A 14,414-nucleotide genomic window follows, 5' to 3' on the forward strand; every position below is an offset into this window, starting at 1 on the left:
ACAATACGCGCAGAGGCCACCGTGTCCGCTGATGCTGCAGGACGGAGACGAGACAAGCACGCGTGTCCCGTGCGTCTTCTCCTCAATGCTCGGGCTGCTTTAAAAGAGCTACTCCAGTATTGAGTTGGCATTTACGGAAGCCAGTTGGAATATTACGTGGCTGGTACAGCTCCGTTAAGTGTCAACAGTAGCTCTTTATGTTTGAACATTTTGCTAACATATCCAGTTTTTGGAGCGTGATTTTTAGTTTTTATAATCTGGAATTGGAATATACAGATAGTTTTTTACTATAGTTTTTTTTTAAATCCTCCCGTTATATTGTGGGAATCTAAGAATTCGGTTTCTCTCAGGTGTTTTACATGTTTCGCTTCATCATTTAGAAAAGTCAATTTAGGATCACTATGTTGGAATGCTTTCTTTACATTATTTACTGAAATAGTGTAGGCGTTTGTTTGTACCCTCACTCTATACCATGTTTCACAAATTCTGGATGTAGAACTTCATCCCCCATTTATATGGTCCGCCATAGTTTTTCTCCAAAAAAATAAATTTACATGCTGTACAGGCTAGCAGGGTAGGAGTTCATGTGTGCATCATTATTTTAATGGATTGTATTAGAAAACTAATTAAACCGATGCACATCACTATTAATTAAAAAAATTCAATTTGACAATTTATTGAAAACTGATTGAAAGCAGATATTTAATTACTGCTAATTAACTCCCCTCCCTTTATTACTACTAATTAACTCCCCTCCCTTTTTTTCAATTTAATACTTTCAGCAAACCGTTCAATAAAATTCAGAATCCACATGAAAGAGGACTGAAAAAATGTTTTTTTAATCTGAAAGTTGAAAGTGGAATTTAGAGTGTCCCGCCCGTTAATCACCCCCGCTGACCCGCTATCCCTGAAATGATAAGCACGCTCAGCTGGAGAAAAGAAAACCTATCCAAAAAGGGAAAGGATGCGCCAATCGATGCTGGGCTTAGCGAGTTGTCGACGCTGGCAGACTGGAGAATCATCTTATAAAGTTTCGCACCATAAGAATTTTCGGGGAGAGGAAAAGCAGTCCGAACAAGTTGCCTTCCAAGTGCAAGTGGACATTGAATTGAAGCGAGAATAATGGCCTACTACACACAGAACGAGATGAAACTGCAAGGCAATCGATCAAACGCATAACACATCGTTAATTTGTATAACGCCCTGATCGATCTTTCATTCAGGGCTGCAACCATGTAAATTGCCCTTCCTGTCAATTTGCCACGTTACATTACATATCGAGGAAATATCATATGCACATGACTATATTGATGAACATGTGCACAACCTCAATCAGTCCAGATCTAATTTAATGGTTCAAGTGGTGAGAATAGCCTCATCCTATTTATGAATCCTTTTATTAAGCCAAACTGGGGCTAAGCCAGCCCAAGTGGGACGAGGTAATCCCACCCCCCACTTTGTCCATTCAAATTAGATCCAATGGATTAGAATAAGTTTGTGCCCATGTCCACCAATATAGTCTTGTACACGTAATACTTTCTCGCACAATCTAAAGTTTGGGAATATGGCACCGGTCGCAGGGCTCCAAAACCACAAATTTAACACCCGAGGGAATTTTGCCATTCACATATTTTTTGATAGCCTCAACACCTCTGAGGGCTTCCATGACAGCTTTCTTCTCCATATATCCACATATGCCTGTATTATTATAGCCATTGGTAGTGTCGAGCACAAGGCACTGTAGAGACGACGAATTCTCAAGAATTTGACATGTTAGCTCAATCAAGCTCTTTGCAGAGCAGAATCCAGTGATGGACACTTTCTTGAGGTTGTCATGGTGGAATTCTGGAATCCGCCTTAGATGTGATGAATCTGCATTGGAATCTTCAAGAATTGAGTCCTGCCTTAGATCAAAAGGTTTACCTGCCTGCACAAGATCAATATTGGTGTCACTATCAACCAACAGCCAAATGTTTTTGAAGTAGACACGCCATAGTTAACTAGCAGAATAAAAAACTACACCCAGATACTGAAAAATATTATCCATGAATTGCCCTGCACAAAAAGATATTAAGACCTACAGCAAATGGTTGTGTTTGGCATGGAAATGCATATCATCCATGTTTACTTAGTAGTGTCCTTTGCAGAATACTAACTATTGATTTTCTTATGAGAAATAAAAGTCTATGTGAGACACTTTACTGATAAGTATCATGAACTGAATAAAAGTCCATGCGAGACACTTTACAGATAGTTAAGGACCTATTTGGATGTCGTAGTTTTAAGAAGTCGCAGTATCAAGAAACTGTAGTTTTAGAGACTAGAAACATGCAAAATCACGGTTTTGAAAAAAGAGGTCAGAGAAAAAAGTTCCTGACTAAGTTCCTAAAAAAGGACTACAGATTTAGCAACACCATGGTTTTCAAAACTACAAGATTTGTTGCATCCAAACATCTTGTAGCTTTCCAAAACCAAAGTATTTTGCAAAACCATTGTATTTTTCCAAAACGCCAAAAAGAACTTTGTGTCCAAACCGATCCTAAAAGTTTTAGGGTCTGTAGCTCTGAGAAGTGGCCATGCTTACCGATAAGAAGAAAGTTTCCAGTGCAGGAGAAGCTTTGAGAAAAGAAATCAGAGAAAAAAAATCAATCCTCAGGAAGCCACAACAGCAAATTTTCAAGTGCCTGAGGTGGAGGAATTTGGCAGATGACGCTGGCATATTGGTGGCCTGAAAAGAGATGCTAAGGTTAGTTAACAATTTGAAGTTTGAAATAAATAGATTACTATATATAAATCAACAGAGACCTCCGATGATGAGGACAGGATAAGGGTTTGAAGATTCGACGCGATGGAATGATTAATCCTGGTCAGAGCAAACTCGAACATGCGAGAGTAACAAAGACCATCCATAGCCATTGTCTTCAGTTGAGGCGAGTTGCGGATCGATATTCTCGTCGGGGGCCCTCCGAACGAAAAAGTAGTGACCTTCGGAGCATAGATTTGTATCATCTGTAGCCTTCTGCATAGAAACACCCGCAGGATACTAAGCTGCTGCAGATGAGAAGGTATCTTCAATAAAGTGATTTCATTGCACTGGGAAACTTCCAACTTCTCCAAGGAAATTGTACAGGAGAAAAAGCATCCTAGTTCCTCCTCAGTAATGTGGACAAGTCTCAGACACACACTTCTCAAGTTTTTCAAGCAGCCAATTATTAGTGTCGGATGAAAAGCACAATATGAGAGAGAGAAAGACTGAAGTGATCTTGCAGCGCAAGATAAAAGCAAACATGAAAAGCTGTACTCTAGACCGTGATCTTGAGGAAGGTCCACAGCAAGTTCTTCGATTCCAGATTTAACAGCAGCTTCAAGCCAAATGTCAAGATCGTTGGCCGTGATGGCATTAAGGCAAGGGCGAACTAGAAACTTAACTGTCTTCACCCCAGTGCCACAGTGGTTTTCAAGAATATGGTGGATTATGTTCCGAAGTTTCATTGCCCTTTCGCCCTCATTCATATGCAACCCCAATGTTTCCCAACTGAATGTAAGGTTAGGAAAGCGTCTCCATGAGCGTAAAAAACTACGAGAAACACAGGCAGCACGGGCAGCATCTCGTAGTGGCACAAGGGAATGTATATGGTGCAAGACATCCTGCAAAAATAATGGTTAAAAAGTTCAACATTTCTATTTTAGTGGCTGAGTCGACTTCAATTGGATTAAACAATAGAGATATAAATATACCTTGTTAGCACACGTACTTTGCATTGCATGATAATGCATGACAGATAAAGCAAGGATATCCATGGGACTTATAATGCCGTTAGTGGATTCCCTTTTGCCTTGGCACATGTTATTAGTAGCTTTTATTGATTAATTATTACATAATCCAAAGCAGTCAAAGGTGAAAGATGTAATTTAGGAAGAATTTTTTAGAAATTCGCAGGGCACAAGGCAGAGAGCATGAATGCACCCAAGAAGCATCATGTGCAATGTACACAATCAAAACAAAAAAATCACCAAATATAAGTCATTACCCATCCTTCTTACCCATTTTACCCTTACATAATTGCATTAGTAAATGAGCTCTTCCTCCATTTTCAAGTCCCATGACTACCACCCACTCTTCATTAATCACTAAAGGGTCAATTACTGAAGGTTTACAAGGACATTTCTCCAACAGTCCCTTGTCATGGGCAGTATGAATGGGCCCAGTGCAGCCCAATAAGGTGGCCAGCCGCAACAGCCTTAGGACCGGCTACATGTTACTTAGAGGTTAAGTAAAGGTTAATTAGAGATAAGGGTTAGTTAGAGATAATGATTCAGGATATGATCATCATCTAGTTGTTAGGAGTCTATATAAGGGGCATACATCATGTATTTGGAAGACAAGCAAGAAATATATCAATCTATCTTCCCAGTATCTCCTTCTATCTTTGCCCTTGTGGTGCGGCTGCCGCCTTCCGGCGAGGCCAGACTGCTTGGGTTCAGGGACATCTACATAGGTACATGACACCCTTAATTCTTGTGCCCAAGTCTAGAAAGGCTTTACATTTTATATTGGAGAGAGTACTTGTTACTTGTTGATAAACTTTGATGAGCAGTTATGAGTCCTGTGCAAACGGCACTGACAAACTTTTACATGCAATTGCATTATTTCAGTATCAGTAATCTCATACCTCCGGAAATTTATCAAGCTCGAGTACTGGCACAGTGTTTTTGGCAACATCTGAAATATCACCTTGTTGGCAACGTGGACCCTTTGTTCTAGGTAATGAAACCCACGATCCATGGTGTTCTAAAATACAATGATATCACAAAAGTAAACAGATATAAGCAATTAACTTTCTCAAATGACCCAAGTTTTACATCAAGCAGTACCAATCGGAAACAAAAAGCTGAAAGTTTTTTAGCATGAAACAAGATTTATTCAAAAGTTTATTTTGGAGGTGAACATACAAGTAGCATAGGAAACAGAATTTCCACGTATTGCAGTAGACATGTGTTAACTCTCTTCTCTAGTTTTAAAGAGCCAAAAGGAACAATCTTTATACACACCAACAAACTAAATTTATATGCAGGCAAACAAATTAAACCTAGCCCATAAATCAAGATCTATGCCAGAACAATCTTTTTATTCGTCTACTGATCTAGACCAGACATGTATGAAAGCTCTTTAGCGTGATTTTTTTTTTCTTTAAAGGCAAGAACCATAGGAAACAGAACTCTCACATATTGCACTAGACATGCGTGCACTCTCTTCTCTAGTTTTGGAAAGCCGAAAGGATCAATCTTTATACACACCAACAAATAAATTTACATGCGGGCAAACAAATTAAGCCTAGAATACAAATCAAGATCTATGCCAGAACAATCTTTTTTTTATTCGTCTACAGATCTAGACCAGACATGTATGAATGCTCTTTAGCGTTAAAAGAAATTCTTTTTATTTAAAATATTTTGGAGGTGATCACACAAGCAGCATAGGAAACAGATCTCTCACGGATCGCAATAGACGTGGATGAACTCTTTTCTACAGTTTAAGCAAGCCAAAAAGATTAAACTTTATATGCACCAACAAACTAAATTTATAAGTGGACAGTAAATTAAAACTAGCGCACAAATCAAGATCTACACCAGAGCAATCTTTTTATTCGTCTACAGATCTACAGCAGAATAATAATTATATGCTCCACTTAATCCTGTTCCAACCAACAGCCAGTCCCAATCCGAAAGCAAATTAGCTTTCCTCATCAACGAACAAAACGACGACGGAGGCAAACCCTAAACAGTAATAAAATCGCAATCTTGTAAACACAACGATGTCATCCGAGCCTATAAGCAAGCCAGATGTCAGGGAAGCGAAGAACAGGGTGGCAGAGGCACAAACTCGTTTTGGCTCGCTGCCGCCGGAGCCACACCGACCGGCACATGGCTTTTCTCTTTGGATCCCCAGAGCTGCTCATCATGGGCTTGAGAGGACGACGTGCGATGCCCAGGCAGCCGAGTAGACGAGACGATCGATGGAAGGCGGAAGTGTGGGGCAGATAGGCGGCGGCTCTCGACTGCGGTAGAGAGGGTGGGGGGCGCTGCAATCCTTAGGTTATGTTTGGTTTGGATTCGGATTCTACGTTGTGCTGGCAATCAGATTATATAAATAAATAAATAAACGAGTTTTGAAAGTAGATTAGAGCACCTCCAACCAACTACTCATATTTGATCTCCTATTCCTCTTATTTAGGGACTCCTCATCCAAATTTTATCCCCTATTTCTCAACGCGTTTCAACCGACCCTTCATATTTGACCCCCTATATTCGAATCACCTCTATTTTATCTCTCCTCTCTCCCCCCTCTCTCCCAAATGAGGGGTTGGATGAGGAGTCCCTAGATATAGAGGGTGAGCGAGGAGATTTGAGGGTTCCTCAAATAAAAGGGGTCGGATAGAGGTCCGTTGGAGACCGATTTTTATCGTTTTTTCCTCAAATATAGAATAGGGTGTGAGAAAAGAACTCGGTTACCGATACTCTTATAGCAATCCATATCTAAATTATAACATAATTTATAATCTATTTAAATTAATTTTTACCATACACAATCTAAAATCTAGATTCTCACAATCCAAAATATACTCTTACCCTTATATTTGTTTCAAAAAAGAAGGTACATGTGCGGATCGGAGCAACAGCCGTGCCAAAAAAAAAGCCAGCTTGACTGGGTTTCTCTGACACGACATCACTAGCTGTAAAAGGACCGGTTTCGATTATTCTAACGGCACAAGGCCCATTCTGAAAAATGATAGTAGGGGTTTACTGTTTGGTAACTTTCTTTAATTTAAATTCTGTGATTGAAAGTAATTTTTAGAATAAATTATATAAAGAAAATGATTCTATACGAGAAGTAAATTAAAAAAAAAACTATTTTTTCAGCTCCCCGATTTCTAGTTCATTTAAAAAATCACTCTCACAGATTCTACACAATAAACTAGAAACTACTATTAAATAGAGCTAATTTGATTCCAACCGAAAAACTGTTCAAAAACTTTGACAAATAAACCCGTACCTCTCTATTTTGATGATACGCGTCTGCAGGCCGACAGATCCGTAGCAATTGATCGGTCGGCCCAGCAGCCTGGCCTTGGAGTAGGGATGTCAATGGGGACCCGATCCCCGATTCTCCGCGGGGAATTCCTCTATTAGGGGATGGGGATGGGGAGATTTTATCCCCCGCGAACTTATATGGGGACGGGGACGGGAATGCGCTCCCCGTCCCCGCTCCCCGCTATATCCCCGATATCACATATATACATATTTTTCTTAGTATATAAATGTACAAACATTATATTACGTAGAGTAAATAATAAATTACTCTTATTCTTTTTTATCTAACCTACGATATCTAATCAATCTTGTATTAATTACCCTCGTATACATCAATAAATTATTTATTTATACAACATACATATTATTAATATATCAAAATAATCAAATATCATTCAATTTTATATTCTCATTGAGGACCTGATCCCCGCAAATTCCCCGCGGGGATGAGGATGGGAGAAATCTTTCCCCCGATAGCTAAATGGGGACGGAGATGGGAAAGCATTCCCCGCGGGGATTGGCCCTGTTGCCATCCCTACCTTGGAGGAAACAGATAAAACTAGAAGGATGGCGTCATTCGGCCCAATGGCGTTCGAGCCCATTTGTTTGTCTTGCTTATCTGTAATCTAATGGGGCCTTAGGCAAGTAAAATAAATAAATGGTCATGTAAGTTGGCTCTTAGATCGTAGTAGACGCCAACAGTTCTTCCTCTAAAAAGATAAGCCAGAATCCTAAAAATAAAGGCAGAAGTCTCACGCAAGGGGGCTATGCATATGACTGGCGTTTCCATTTACAATTTCACATCGATCAGAGTTTACAGATTCTGTATTGTCGGTGGAGGTGCGCTTGAGTAATTGATCCATTGCCATGGTCGCATGGAAACAGCCATGATAAAAACGAGGTTCTATTTGTATCATTGTGATAGCAATGCATTATATGGCACTGAGGGTTCTCAAGTCCTATTTAAATAAATAGGTTCAGATTTGGTGTTAATCTAGAATTAGATGAAGTAACATGAATTTTCTACTATTTCAACATGCATAGCAAACATTATCGATACAGAACATAAAGCAGAAAATAATTTCTGGTAACTAAAATATATATTAAAGCATTTAAAAACAATTTCTAGAAATTAAGCATGTTAAAGCATATTATTTAAACATATTTAAAGTCTAAAACAATAAATATATTAAAACCAAGGTCCTTTATGTGAAGTTATGAAACCAGGGGCATAACTTCAAATTTAAAATTTTGCATAAGTCGGAGGACTTTTACACAAAATCTAATTCAATCAGGTCTCCCTCCTTTATTTATGGCCTTTTCCGATTTTATATGGGCTCAAAGGTCAGCTCGGCAGGCCGGCTGTAGAGGGCGGTTCGAGAGGCAAGCCGACTCGGCTCAGAGGGCAGACCAACTCACAGGCCCTCGAGGAGACCCTCCCCTCCCCCGTACACCCACTCGGATCCGAGTCAGCAACTGTGTCGCAGGGTCAATGCGATGGCGGCCCGAGGCCAAAGCAAGGCGCGGGAGTGGTGCGTCAGCATGTGACCGATAGCTCGGGACCAAGGCAGTGATGGTGCAAGGTGGCACATCGGCGTGCGATCGACAACACGAGGTGGCACGTCGGCATGTGGATGATGGCATGGAGCCGAGGCGGGGCGGCACAGCGAGCTCAAGGTGGCAGGCTCGACGAAGCTCGTCACCTGCCGTGGCGGGCGGCCGGTGGAGATGGTGGGCATGCCTGCCACGGCTGGGCTCGACTGGAAGGAGGCGCAGCGGTGGCCTCAATCACAATGGAGATTGGTCGGCTAAGAAGCGGGGGCAATTCGGTAGCGCTGGCGCCATGACATCGTTGTCGATGGATATAATTAAAAAACTTTTAATTAGAACCTAAATTAGTTTGCATAACGTACCTGATTAACGAAGCATTCTTATGCTGATAACGTGTTGTGAAATCATGGAACTGCCTACTAATCCGCCAAAAAAAATTATAGCAAAATACAAAGACACAGATGCAATCCAATGTCCTAAATTCCATAATCACGTGATTAAGCTTAATTATGTATCATTAGCATCATAATTAAATTTGAGAGGAATTATTTGGCATATTAGAACAATTCGTTTAAAATCATTTGGATAAGAGTAAGAAAATTGGAGGAGAAAAGAATAGAAATTGCATTGAAAATACTTCCTTTCTTTATCATGTGGGCCTTACAAGTGGCCCCACCATCCCAACCACCAAATAGGGCAGCCCCACCTGCTCCCTCTCTCTCCTCACTCACTCCCCACGCCCTCACTCAGCAGCCCTCTCACTCTCCCACTCAAGCTCCCTCTCCCTTTCTCTCAAAATCCGAGCTCAAGTGGAGGATTCAAAGTATGCATGTGCTACCATTGCATTCTATAGCTCATGAGCTACTCATCTATCCAATCCATTTTTGTTTCCGTGGAAGAATCGAGTAGTTCTTGAAGTTCTTAGCATTCTTAAGCTTTTTGGAGCAAAAATAGAGTTTTAGTCGAAAATGAGTTCTACAGTCGTGTCGCTGGTAGATGAGTGAGTTTCAGTACCCTTGGACTACCCCTAACATGTTCACTTTAGGCTTGGAAAAGATCGCAACTCGAATTGAAGATGCAGAACCGGTTGTCCGCACACGAGTTCACCGACTTCAACAAGTTGGTGAGCACGTCCCTCATGGTGGAGTTTAAGCTCAAGAACCACCGAGAAGAGAAGAAATACAAGAGTGGTTCGTCGCCTTCCATGGACGGGAGCTCTCAGCGCACCCGCACTGAGAGTCAACCTCCACCATCTCACGTGACGGCCCCGACTGCTCCAAGCCCGATGTGGCTGGTGCGGCGCCTGTCTTTCTCCACTCCACAGGGACAGTCTGCAAGACCCGTTGGCTCTCAAGTGAGCGTGACAGGTGGCCCCGGCAGCCCGTGCTACAACTGCGGCCGTGTCGGCCACTATGCTCAAGATTGCCCATATCCGAAGCCGGGAGCCGTAGTGACCGATCCAAGGCCACCACCTGCTCAGTCTGCACCACAATCTTCTTAGGCCACCCACGTCCCCAAGCGTGGCCGAGCGCACCATACCACCGCTGACGTAGTTCACGAGGGTGACAACGTACTGATGGGTACGTTGAATATGAGTTTTAATTCGGTCATTATTCCAGTAGTTGTTCTTTTTTTATTCTAGTGCTTCCCACTGTTTCATAGCGACGAGTTATACACGGCATCACGGGCTGGATGTTAGCATCACTCCTACGTCTTATCTCATAGGTGCACCTGGGGTTAAGGTTTTTATTAATCAGTGTGTCCCTAGTGCATCGTTGGTTATCAATAGGATACCCCTTCGGTGCAAATCTATTAGTAATGAACTCCAAAGGGATAGACGCCATCCTGGGGATGAATTAGCTTACCAACAACAAGGTCGTCATAGATTGTGCTCGACAGATCGTCACTCTTAATGGCCTATCCAGCACTCGAGTTCATTTGAAGCTTAAGGGTGTCAATTCTTGTCTTCATGCCATGAAGGCTGTCCCCACCATGGATCTGTTAAGCATTCTTGTGGTGTGTGAATTCCCGGATGTCTTTCCAGATGAGCTGCCAAGGAAGCCACCCGACCGCTCTGTGGAGTTCTCTATTGATCTTGTACCTGGAACGACCCATGTATCAAAAAGGTCTTATAGGATGCCGCCAAATGAATTGGCGGAACTGAAGAAGCAGTTGAAGGAGTTGCTAGAGAAGGGGTTCATTTGTCCGAGATCCTCACCTTTGGGATGCTCAGCACTCTTTGTGAAGAAGAAAGACGGATCTCTTCGGATCTGTGTTGATTACCACCCGCTGAATACGGTCACTGTCAAGAACAAGTATCCGCTCCTGAGGATCGACATTCTGTTTGATCAGTTGACCGGTGCCCGAGTTTTCTCGAAGATTGACTTGAGATTGGGTTATCATCAAATCAAGGTCCGACTGGAGGATATTCCAAAAACAGCTTTCTCGATCCGCTACGGGCTATATGAATGCCCCGGCGTTCTTCATGTACTTAATAAATACAGTATTCATGGAGGAACTAGATAAGTTTGTCGTGGTTTTCATCGACTACATTCTTATATACTCCAAGACTGAAGAAGAACATTCTGAGCACCTCCGTGTTGTTCTTGGCTGACTCCGAGATCACCAACTCTATGCCAAATTCAGCAAATGCGAGTTTTGACTCAAGGAGGTTGCTTTCCTACGTCATGTCATGTCATGTCAGAGAATGGTATTGCAGTTAACCCGAGCAAGGTGCAGGATGTGCTTAACTGGGTTCAGCCCAGAAATATCACCGACATCCAGAGTTTTCTTGGACTTGCGGGTTACTACCGCTGGTTTATTGAAAATTTCTCCAGAATTGCCGAGCCAATTACCGAGCTGTTGAAGCAACACAACGTGTTTGAGTGGTCAAGTGAATGTGAGTTAGCTTTTCAGACCTTGAAGAAACTCCTCACGACGGCTCCCGTTCTTTCTCAGCCTGATGTAGGCAAGAGCTTCGACATCTATTGCGATGCTTCTCGCATGGGCCTTGGATGTGTCCTTATACAAGAGGGCAGAGTTGTCGCTTATGCCTCCTGCCAGTTGAAGCGCCACGAGGAGAATTACCCAACACATGACTTAGATCTTGCCGCAGTGGTGCACGCTCTGAAGATCTGGCGATATTACCTAATGGGCAACTTATGTCGTATCTACACAGATCACAAAAAGTCTCAAATATATCTTCACTCAGGCGGATTTGAATATGAGGCAGCGAAGGTGGCTCGAGTTGATCAAAGATTATGAGCTGGAAGTTCATTATCACCCCGATAAGGCGAATGTGATCGCTGATGCTTTGAGCCGAAGGGCTCATTGTCATTATCTTAGAGTTGAGCCCGGGAACACCACACTTTGTGATAATTTTCGCTAGCTTGGACTTGAAATGATTTCGGATGGATTTCTCGCTCAGAAGGGTGATAAGGGCATGGCTCGAATCCAGGAGAAAATGAAGATCGGCAAGGCCGTGTGCTTTTCTAAAGATGACCAAGGTACTTTGTGGTTCGGGAACTATTTAGTGGTTCCAAAAGTTGAGGCACTAAGGAGGAAGATACTGGATGAGGCTCATGACTCGTTGCTATCCATTCAACCAGGGAGCACAAAAATGTATCAAGACCTCAAGCCACGGTTTTGGTGGACTCGCATGAAGCAAGAAATCGCTCGATATGTTGCTGAGTGTGATGTTTGTCAAAGGAAGAAGGCCAAGCATCTCAAGCCAGCCGGTACGCTTCAACCTTTACCTATTCCCTCATGGAAGTGGGAAGAGATCGGCATGGATTTCATTACTGGATTGTTGAAGACCTCGCATGGCCATGAATCGATTTGGATCATTGTGGATCGGTTAATGAAGTCCGCTCACTTCTTGCCCGTCAAGACCACATTTTCGGTCAAGTAATATGCAGAGCTATACCTCACCGGGATTGTTTGCCTCCACGGGATTCCGAAGAAGATCATTTCTGATCGAGACACTTAGTTCACTTCTCATTTCTGGAGGAGCCTTCATGAAGCTATGGGGACCGAGCTCTTTCATAGTACCGCGTATTATCCTCAAACCGACGGTCAAACTGAGAGGGTGAATTAGATTTTGGAGGATATGCTCCGGACTTGTGTTCTCACTTATGGGAAGAGGTGGGATATTTGCTTGCCATTTACCGAGTTCTCATATAACAATAGCTTCCAAACGAGCATTGGTATGTCGCCATTTGAAGCTCTATATGGCCTATAATGCCAAACGCCGTTAAATTGGTCTGAATCCGGCGAAAAGGGCTTTTCTAGGTCCGAATTTGGTCAAAGAGGCCGAAGATCATGTTCTAGCTATTCGAAAGTGTCTTCGAGACCTCGAGTTCGCAATTGGAGATTATGTGTACCTCAAGGTTTCGTCTCTCAAAGGTGTCCGACGTTTCCAAGTTCGAATTGTTGGTCTGCGTGGAGAGATAGCCTATCAATTGGACTTGCTGCCGTCTCTCTCCGCCGTGCATGATGTGTTCCACGTGTCGCAATTAAAGGGGGAGGTTTGTCACGTCCCAAATTCCGTAATCACATGATTAAGCTTAATCATGTGTCATTAGAGTCATATTTGAGGGGAATTATTTGGAACGTTAGAACAATTCATTTAAAATCATTTGGATAAGAGAAAGAAAATTGGGGGAGAAAATAATAGAAATTGCATTGAAAATACCTCATTTCTCTATCATGTGGGCCCTACAAGTGGCCCCACCATCCCAACCACCAAATGGGGCAGCCCCACCTGCTCCCTCTCTCTCCTCCCTCACTCCCCATGCCCTCACTCAGCAGCTCAGCTGCAGCATCCCTCTCACTTTCTCACTCAAGCTCCCTCTCCCTTTCTCCCAAAATCCGAGCTCAAGTGGAGGGTTCAAGGTATGCATATGTTACCATTGCATTCTTTAGATCATGATCTACTCATCTATTCAATCCATTTTCGTTTCCGTCGAAGAATCGAGTAGTTCTTGAAGTTCTTGGCGTTCTTAAACTTTTTGAAGCAAAAATGGAGTTTTGGTTGAAAATGAGTTCTACAATCGTGTCGCTGGTCGATGACTGCAATAAGCAAGAGAGAGCACTTGAGCTGATTTCTAAGTCCCTAATTGAATATTAAGGACATCATTAGTGCTTGAAGAGTAAAAAGTATGCATCTAGCTGTAGTCTAGGTTTGATATTGGTCAAGTGAAACTATTGACTTGTTACTCTTTGTGGTTGGTAACACCTAGTCGGTCTTGGTGATTGGAGGTGTTCTCGGTGAGCTCTTAGAGTTCTTGTGAGAGATCCGATAAGAACTTGTACTTGGCTTGATACCCATCAATCCGGAGATGGAGAAGTGGCAATCATGAGGGAACACTTGAGTCTTGGTGACTCAATGGGGGAGCGATATCCTTGGTGGATGCTCCAACGAGGAATAAGGGGGAGTGCCAACTCCTCGATACCTCGGCAAAAAAAATCCGGTGTTTTCTTGTCCATCTCTTTACATTCCCGTATTTACTTTAATCATTTACATTCTTGCAAGCTTTTGTTTCCGTTTTTTTCTTTATATTTTTACTTGCTTGTTTTGATTCTCTTTCCTTAGCTTGATCGTGTAGTTGCATTTTTTTACATCTAGGTTAAGGTTGCTACTTGTTCTAGAAATCGGAAGAAATTTTTTTTTAATTGCCCAATTCAACCCCCCCCCCCTCTTGGGCTATTTGATCCTTTCATCAAGCTTCTTCCATAAAGCATTAAACTTATATCTCTGGTTCTATTTGCAC

The 14,414-nt window shown here is 42.3% G+C and overlaps 1 protein-coding gene across 2 annotated transcripts; it reads right to left on the reverse strand.

Moving 5' to 3' along the window:
* Positions 1-1,153: 1,153 nt before the first annotated feature.
* LOC133926145 (uncharacterized) lies at positions 1,154-6,111 on the reverse strand. Of its 2 annotated transcripts, XM_062371926.1 has the most exons (5): positions 5,885-6,111; positions 4,674-4,792; positions 2,806-3,648; positions 2,585-2,728; positions 1,154-1,927 (listed from the first exon to the last, which is right to left on the reverse strand). In XM_062371926.1, exons 1-5 carry the CDS (start codon positions 5,961-5,963, stop codon positions 1,550-1,552), a joined length of 1,563 nt encoding a protein of 520 aa, XP_062227910.1. In that variant the 5' UTR covers positions 5,964-6,111; the 3' UTR covers positions 1,154-1,549. The 2 variants fall into 2 exon arrangements, with proteins under 2 accessions (XP_062227910.1, XP_062227911.1); XM_062371927.1 differs by lacking the exons at positions 4,674-4,792; positions 5,885-6,111 and adding an exon at positions 3,739-4,661.
* Between the last annotated feature and the right edge of the window lie 8,303 nt (positions 6,112-14,414).

The sequence above is a fragment of the Phragmites australis genome, chromosome 8, assembly GCF_958298935.1.
Source record: "Phragmites australis chromosome 8, lpPhrAust1.1, whole genome shotgun sequence".
NCBI classification, from domain to species: Eukaryota; Viridiplantae; Streptophyta; class Magnoliopsida; order Poales; family Poaceae; genus Phragmites; species Phragmites australis.

Coding starts and splice junctions, on each gene's coding strand:
- LOC133926145 (XM_062371926.1), bottom strand. CDS start 5,963: ATGATGAGCAGCTCTGGGGATCCAAAGAGAAAAGCCATGTGCCGGTCG. Junction 2,729..2,805: donor TCCTGTCCTCATCATCGGAG/GTCTCTGTTGAT, acceptor ATCTCTTTTCAG/GCCACCAATATGCCAGCGTC. Junction 1,928..2,584: donor TGGAAACTTTCTTCTTATCG/GTAAGCATGGCC, acceptor GATCTTGTGCAG/GCAGGTAAACCTTTTGATCT.